This window comes from Nipponia nippon, unplaced genomic scaffold (genome assembly GCF_047370975.1).
Source record: "Nipponia nippon isolate SJK-2023a ecotype South Korea unplaced genomic scaffold, ASM4737097v1 scaffold_104, whole genome shotgun sequence".
Lineage (NCBI taxonomy): Eukaryota > Metazoa > Chordata > Aves > Pelecaniformes > Threskiornithidae > Nipponia > Nipponia nippon.
The window spans coordinates 75219-83294 of NW_028262296.1; the positions used below are offsets into that span (position 1 = coordinate 75219).

The window sequence follows — 8076 nt, forward strand, 5'->3', positions numbered from 1 at the left end:
GATCCTGCACGCAGGGCTGCTCGGGACCAAACCCTGCTGAGGCAGAGAGAGCGGAGCAGATCCCCGCAGCGGGGCTATGATGTCTGCAGCCAGTTTGTGGACACCACAGATTATGATGCCTCAGCGGGGAAGAGGAGGAGGAGGGTTTCAGCGCCCCAGCGATACATGCCAGACAAAGACTCGGGGCGCTGCGGCAGTGACGGGGACAGATTGTGACCCTGGCTGAAGAAGGAGCACAGCATCTTTCTTCTGCTGTGCCAGAGAAGAGGAGCAGCAGAAGAAAAAGGAGGAAGAGGAGAAAACGAGGAAGCACCAAAACTGCCCCCAGCAGGGACCAAGCTGCACAAAGGGCACCAGCAGCCCACCCTGTCCCCCCTCCCAGTGCTGCCTCTGGCCAGGAAGAGCTCAGAGAGACCTTCCAGAGACTCGGACACCTCTGCCGGCTAGCCCGCCTGCCCACAGGTCCCTCGAGGAAGAGCTTTAAGCCCTGGTCAGCTCTTGGGATCGCCTTGCAAAAACAACACTCACTTGGTACCCACAGTCAGAAAAGCCAAAGCCAGAATTAAAAACACTCATTGGCCTTGCATATGTAATTCCTGGGGTGTTCTCTTCTCTGTAGGTTTTGGGGCAATTGGAGGAAATGCCCAGTGTGGGAGGTTTATGTCTTGGGATTTTGAAAGCTGTGTGCTTGCCTGGGCCCATCTTGCAATCTCTTCTTTTTAAATATGGAGTTCAAGTCACTGCAACAGAAATGGGCTGGCTGAGACGACAGCGAGTGGGACTGAAACGGGCTGAACGGCCGGGCCCTGAGGGTGCTGCTCAGTGGCACCAAGCCTAGTGCGAGGCCAGTAACCAGGGGTGTCTCGCAGGGGTCAAGACTGGGTCTGATCCTGTTTATCATCTTCCTTAATTAATGTTCTGGAGGATGGGGCAGAGTGCACCCTCGGCAAGCTGACTGATGACAGCAGACTGGCAGCAGCGGCACTTAGGCCAGGGGGTCGTGCTGCCGTCCCGAGGGACCTGGGCAGGCTGCAGAGACGGGCTGACAGGGACCTCATGCCCAGACCAGAAAGGGGACGTGCAAAGGGTGCTGTGCGGGTGACGAGCAGCGGCACAGGCTGCCCAGGGAGACTGTGGAGTCTCCATCCCTGGCGATGTTCCATGGCCCTCTGGACATGGTCAAGGACAAGCGGCTGTGAAATGGACGCCTGGAAGAGGACCCAGCCACCAACGCTGTCACCCTCAGGCAGCCATCGACAGCTCCACCAACAAGCTGCAGCCCTGGAGAGGAGCCCAGGGCGGAGCAGGCTCCTGGCAGGCCCTGCGGCCCCTGGAGAGGAGCCCAGGCAGCAGCAGGTTCTCTGGCCGGAGCTGCGGCCCGTGGGGTCCAGGCAGGAGCAGGGGAATGGCGTGAGGAGGAAGGGGCGGCAGAGCCGAGGCGCTGTGGGCTGCCCGCAGCCCCATTCCCCGTCCCCCTGCACCGCTGGGAGGGGAGAGGGGGCCGAGGAGTCGGGAAGGAGGAGTGAGGCTGAGCCTGGGAAGGGCGGGGCTGGGGGAAGCTCTTTGGGTTGGGGTTTGGTGCTGCTCTCCTGCTGCCTTTTCCCTTGGCACCAAACTGCATCAGCCTGGCCCCGCTCAGGCCCCGCTCGCCCCTGAGGGGGCGCAGGCGGCTCTGGGAGGAGAGGCCCGGGCTGCTCCCGCCCACCCAGCCAGAGCCGCGCCATTGGCCACAGCTGAGCCAATCAGCAGAGCCGGTGTTGGCCTGTCAGGGCCAGGCAGCCTGGGGCGGGGCCGCAGGGGCCAGAGGCCGAGCGGCCTGAGGAGAATGGGGGCAGAGCGGGGCCGGGGGCAGGCGGGGGGGCCCCGCTCAGCAGCCGAAACCAGTTCCCACCAGTGCAGCCCTGGCTGAGGACAGCCCTGGTGAGAGCAGCACAAACCCCTTTCCCTTTTCCCAGCCCCCCTGGCTGCCGGCTGCAGCCGAGGCAGAGGCCGGGCAGGGGAGGGCTCATCCTGCCAGCGCTGCTGATGGCGGCAGAGGAGAGAGCGGCCTGGTCCTGCTGAGCGCAGGGTCGCTCTCCCGCCTGGGCTGCCCCTCGGCCCGGCGCTGCATCTCAGGACCAAGGGTCTGTATGGTTGTTGGTGTTGCTTTCAGGCAGGGTTGTTCCCCCACCCCATCCTCCCTTCCCCCTCCCTGCCCCGGCCAATATTCGCTGGAACCGTGCTGGCAGAAGGCCCCGGTTCCTGTTAAGGTCATTTACAGGGAATAATTTAAAGGCAATTTGATGAGGCTGGCAATTCCAACTGCTCCAGGTACACAGGAGCTTTAAATGGGCAGTTGCCTGCCGGTGACCTTTCATATGCCTTTCTTCCTAGGTTCATTCATTTCACTCCCACCAAAACCAAAGCCCCGGCTTACACATGGAAAGGGGCAAAACCCGCCGTGGCAGACAGCTGCTCTCCAGGTCCTCATTGCTGTCTGGAGCCCTCCGTGACCAGGAACGGGCAGTGTGTGCCTCCAGTGTATCCCATCTCTGGATGTGCCAGGGCAAACACCAAGCTCACAGCTGGCCCAAGTGAGTAACAGTTCTCCAGCCGTTCGTTCAGACAAGACAAACAGCCTTTCTTTTTTGCCCTGTGTCAGTGCAGTACAAAACAATCAGCTCCTTGGACTGAGGAGCCTCGGACTGAGGGAAAGGCGGCATTAAGTACCTCAGCCTTTTCCTCGGCCTTTGGCCCTGTTTCCCCCTGCCTCCAGTAAAGGATGGAGATTCTCCCTAGCCCTCCTTTTGTGGGTAATGCATTTCTCGAAACATCTTTTATTGTCTTTGAGGGCAGCAGCCAGATTCAGTTCCAGCTGGGCAGTCTCCTTCTCCCTCCCCTGTGGGAGCCCCGCCCTCCCGAGGGGAGATGTGGGGGCGGGGCGTTCCAGGGGGAGGGGTGAAACGCCGGGGGCGTGGCTGCGATGGGGAGGCCGGGCTGTGAGGTCACAGACCCCCGCTGTGCCTCTCCGTGATGTGCTCTGCTGTGCCACGGGCACCACTCTGGCAGTGCCAGCAGCAGCAGCAGCAGCATGGTGCAGGCGTGGGGGGCTGTGGCCCCCACCCGCCTCCTTCTTCTCCTTCTCCTGGTGGCCCTGCAAGCCTGGGAGGCACAGGCTGCTCCGTGGCGAGCGCGGGAATTAGGTAGGCAGACGGGCAAGGGATGGCACCCAGCCCTGGGCAGCATGGAGCGGAGCCCACCGCACCTCGGGGTGGCAGCAGGGCCAGGGTTGTAGTGGGGCAGGGCCGGGAGAGCAGCAGGGCTGGGCTGAGACGGGTGGGCTGTGGCCAGCTCCTCGGGCAAGCGGGAGGCAGACGCCCTGCAGGGAGGCACAGGGGCTGCAGCCGCTGCAGGGGGCTTTTGCAGGTGAACGGTGGTGCCAGGAGTGGTGCCTGGCCCTGCCGTACAGCTCTGGCCCTGCCGTGCAGGCCGGGGGAAGGCTGCCCGAGCAGGGCGTTGCAGGGCCAGCTCTCGTGATGGTTGCAGGGGCAACAGACCGCAGGAGCACTTCTCTCCCAGGCTGCTCACAGCTGTGCCTGCGGCCGTGGCTCTGCCACTCCCCAGCTGGGTCCCAGCTTTCAGCCTCGGAGACATCTGTCCTCAGGAGGTGTCCGCTCAGGAAGACGGGAGCATTCCTGCTCTAGCCCTGCAGTGCTCTCCTTGGGCAAACACAGGTCCCCGACACACAGCCCCAGCCCGCAGCCCAAGGGAACAGACAGGGCAGCACTTGTGCAGACTCTCACTGGCCAGCGGGCTCTTCTACATGAGACGTGCGAATGATCATTTTTTTCCTCCAGTGCTTTCATGTGGGCTTCTTTTGTGCACAGCAGAGATCTCCCAGTAAGAAATCCCCGAGGGGCCGTATGTGTGTCCACCCGGTCCTTGAGGGGAGTTGCACACGGCCTGGAGACAGTATTTTGAGAGCTGCCAGGTGCCAGCCAACAGGTCACCCAGGCCCCTCGGCAGCTTTGGAAATCTCCACCCACGTCTGGGTGCCACGTCATTCCCTGGCTCCCCTCCAGTCACTGCAGGTCACTGGGAAAGAAGTAGCTCACAACATCTAATGGAAACGTGCTTGATTACAGCTGTGCCTGTAGGCGACGGCCACCAGACTTCTCAGCCTGATCTTGTCCGGGAGCCTCAGGGCGATCCCACAGGTATGTCACGTGAATGCACGAGCATTTAGGGTTTCATATTCTGTTCCTATGAAATTTTACTTAATAATTTCTTGGCATGTGCTCTGACATGCAGAAGAGCAGAGAGGGAATGGGTCAGGCTGAGTGATGTCCCCTGGGGCACTCTGCCTTGGGAAGCTGTCTTTGCCAGCCTCTGCGAGCCTGTGCTGCTTCAGGTGCCTGCTGCAAAGCCAGCGGGCTTGTTGGGGTTGAGTTTAGAGCTGGTGGGAGCTCCAGTGAGTCCTTTCTCCCGACAGCTCCGTGCATGGGTTGTTTTGGATCAGCATGTTCCAGGCACCCAGGAACTGTCTGCACGATGCTCCTGAGTGGAAGGGAGAGCGGAGTGCCATGGAGCAATCCCGCGTTTGAACTGCATTCCCTGCCATTCAGCTCTGAGGAAGTCTACTGAAATATTTCACGGGAGCTGCTCTCTTCTGTTTGTTTCCAGAGGTGGCGGGGGGCGATGGATATCCAGCTTCCCGGCTGGGTGCCTGGGCTGAGGCGCAGGGAGATCGCATGGGTACGTCATGGCTTTTTACTGCCTTTGAGAGCTGCCAGCTCAAAGCCCAAATGTGTGCGGGTGTGAGAATATAGACCTGCACTGTGTGTGCCGTGACATTCCGTGATCCCCGTGTATGTTCTGCTATTCAGTTATGGTGGTGTGTATCACAGTGTATGATGGAAACGTGTCATGGGTGTTTGGTTGCAGATGTGGCTCCAGCTCCTCGGCTGAATCCTGCGCTGGAGCTCAGCTGGCATCCCAGGGGTGAGTAGTCAGTCTTGGCTGACTTCACAGGCCTTATAAGCACTCGTTTTCAGTATTTTAGTAGTGGGAAATTTAACTGGATCCTTTCTGTTAAGGTCCTCAAAGAGCAAAGTATAAAGCCAGCCTAGGGCAATCTTCCCAGCAGTCATCAGAAGTCCTAAAGGAAATCCTGGGACAACTGGAGAAAGCGGCACATGGTGGGTGTATATCACTCTTAAGCAGGAGGCTTGGGAAGCTGAGCTTGTAGACACCTGTATGGACAAGCCATAGGCAGCACAAGCAGAAAGGGCTCGATGAGAGCCTCGCTGCACTGACACTCGATTGCACACCTCGCAGGTGCTGGTGAGCTGCAGAGATGGTGCAGAGTCTCTGCTGCCAGTTGTGGTTGCAGCTGAGTGCCAGGCACAGCTGCTGCCCCAGTTATCCCATCGCTGGCCAGAGCTGTTCTGGGCAGACGCTGGTATCCAGCTGGCAGGAACTGGTGGTGCTCACACCTTGCTGCCAGTGGCCGGAGGGGAGAGAGCCCTTGGGCAGCAGAGAGGATGCGCAGGCAGCTTGGGGTCGCTGAGACCGGCAGACTTTGCCGGGGCTGCAGGCATGCCCTGGCCAGGGTCGGAGCAGCCCCGACTTCACCGCCTGGTCCAGCCCCATTGTTGTCCTTGATGTTTGAGGACTGTGTGTGACAGCTCGTGGTCAGGGACAGGTGAAAGCTGGACACCCAGCTTGAGGCCGGACAGCTACCTTGAAGGCAGCTAAAATGAAAGGCTGTGAATTTTAGCTCTCTGTGTGTAGTTGTGTTTTAGATACCTTGGTTGTGGCTTTCCTCTTGTTTTGGGGGGCTGTGGGCTCTTCCCTGCCACTTGTGAAAGTGCCCAGAACATGGTTGCAAGAGCTTGGGGTTCATTCCACTGCATGGGGCTGTTACCCTTAGTGTGTGATGGGGCTGGCATGATGGGACGTGCTTCTCCGAAGGGCTCTTTCCCCAGCTGAGTTGGCTGCAGCGTCCTCCTGTCCTCTCTGAAGGAAGTAATTTACCGTCACCTTGCAGTTTGCCCAAAATGAACTGAGTGGAATGCGAACAGGAAGATGACGTGCAATCTCCCAGTCTCTCAGCAGGTCAGGTTTTCCCATCTACTGGTAAACTGGAAAGTGTCCAGGGCTTAAATTTTTTCCGTGAATGACACATTGTTTGGACCATTGATGAGGTGCACCCCCAAACGCCCAGGCTTTGTTTCTGAGTGTTATTAATGTATTTTGCCTCCTGAAGATACCGTGTTCCTGAGGAGGAACGGTTACTTCTACTTAAACTGACCCCCTTTCTTTCTAAAGAGATGGACCATGAGACCATGGAGAAGGAGGCGCCTGAGGAAGGAGGCAGTCCCTCATTGCCAGTCTCTGATGGAAAAACAGGGCCAATTCAACCAACCGGCGTGCCAGGTAATTGCTGCCCCTGGGTCATCCAGTGTCAGATCTCAAAATCCCTGGGTGTCTGCAGGCTCTTCCCCTGCTGCCGGCTACTGCACATGGTGTCAGCAGCCGAACTATGAGTACAGAGCAAGTGTTCTGAAGGGAGCCAGGAGCGGCTCTCTGAGGATGACTGTTGTCTCGGGGGTGTGGAGGTTCTTGCCAGCAGTGTGCCAGAGCGACACCGGTAACCCTCTGTGGATGTGGTGAAGTGCTCGCCTCCCACCGCACCCCTTTCCCCGGAATTTCAGAACCCTGCCATTTTGGGAAGGAGGCCATCTGAACCACGTTCAGTAGACGATGGGAAATGTGACTCTTGATCGAATAGACCTCCCTCAGTACCCGCATCGCAGAGCTTGCCGTGCGTCCCTAGAGGCCCTAGGCCCAACAGAGGGGGATCCCTGCTGTGAGCTGAGGGGCAAAGGGATTCACTGGCAGATGAGGCACAGGCTTAGAGGGCACCTCTGCCTGCAAGTGGTGCCCACGGTGGAGAAAAGGCAAAGGGGGAGAGCAATGTTGAGGTGTCTCGTGAGAGGGCCTGAGTCCGTCCCCTTGGGGTGTGGGTGCTGGGCTGGGGAGGGAGAGCTGGGGGTGGCACTCCCTGATGCAGGGATGGAGAAAGAGAGGCTCCAGAGTGCATTGGTTTGCAATGGCTTTGGGAGTTTCCTTTGTTTCTACTGAAACATTGCAGGCCCAGGATGTTCACTCCTTCAGAGATGCTAACAAAGTGAGAGAGAGCATTTCCTGGCAATGTCAGCCCTCCTGTGAGAGTGCCAGTCGTGCGCAGGACACCCTAACGTGCAGAATTGTTCCTCCAGGTGTGGATGGCAGGAGAAGCTCAAATGCTGTGGATCCCAATGATTTGCAGAAATACTGCATAGAAGGCGCCGTGGCAGTCTTGGGCTCGGTGCTGTTTGGGATGGCATTGTGTGGTGTGATCTGTCTGTGGAGGAAGAGAAAACGGTGAGTTGTTGGGAGGTTTTTTTGCCAAACTTCTGTAGGAGATGGCTGCTATTGGTCACGAAGCATTGAGAGTATTCTGGAGTGCCGAGTTCCTTATTGGCTAGACTCGGCTGAGGTTTCTGCTGTAAGCTGCTTTAACTGGCCTCTCAATTCATGGGCATTCTTTTCTGAAACCCCTTCTTACTGTGGCAAGTGTGGGTTACAAGTGACCCTGCCTCGACAAGAGCAGACCCAGCGAGAGACGTAGGCAGAGGAAGGTCAGGAAGTAAAAACAACAAGGGATGACATTGGCATAGAAAGTGAGAACTGCAATAGTCACATCTCCCTGCCAGTGAACCCCGCAGCAGAAATCACTCTGTTAGGTGATGCCATAAATCCCAGATGTTCACCGCAGCCAAGGTGTCCCAGCAACGCAGACCGTGGTGACGAACCTTCCCAGTTCTGTGCCTTGCTTTGGAGAAAGAGTCAGTCTGTCCCACCTGCAGCCCAACACTGCCAGTGTGCGCATTCTCAGCACAGGCAGGGCTTTTGTCTGTGCAGGGGTACGTATCCCTCTGGATAGGTCTTGTGAAGAGAGGATGGAGAGCACCTCAGCGAACAGCGAGCCGAGGCTGTCCCCTTGCCTGGTCAGGGATGGGCATGGAGGCGAGCGCTGGTCCCTGCCAGGCA

The 8076-nt window shown here is 58.4% G+C and overlaps 1 protein-coding gene across 1 annotated transcript; it reads left to right on the forward strand.

The window, feature by feature from the left end:
* Positions 1–3015: 3015 nt before the first annotated feature.
* On the forward strand, positions 3016–6631 carry LOC148056973 (uncharacterized; the record flags this gene model as incomplete). Its single annotated transcript, XM_087746825.1, has 7 exons — positions 3016–3182; positions 4125–4196; positions 4663–4734; positions 4924–4980; positions 5076–5177; positions 6310–6417; positions 6476–6631. Coding segments are annotated over exons 1-7 (679 nt in total), but the record flags the coding sequence as incomplete, so codon positions are not given.
* Positions 6632–8076: the final 1445 nt, after the last annotated feature.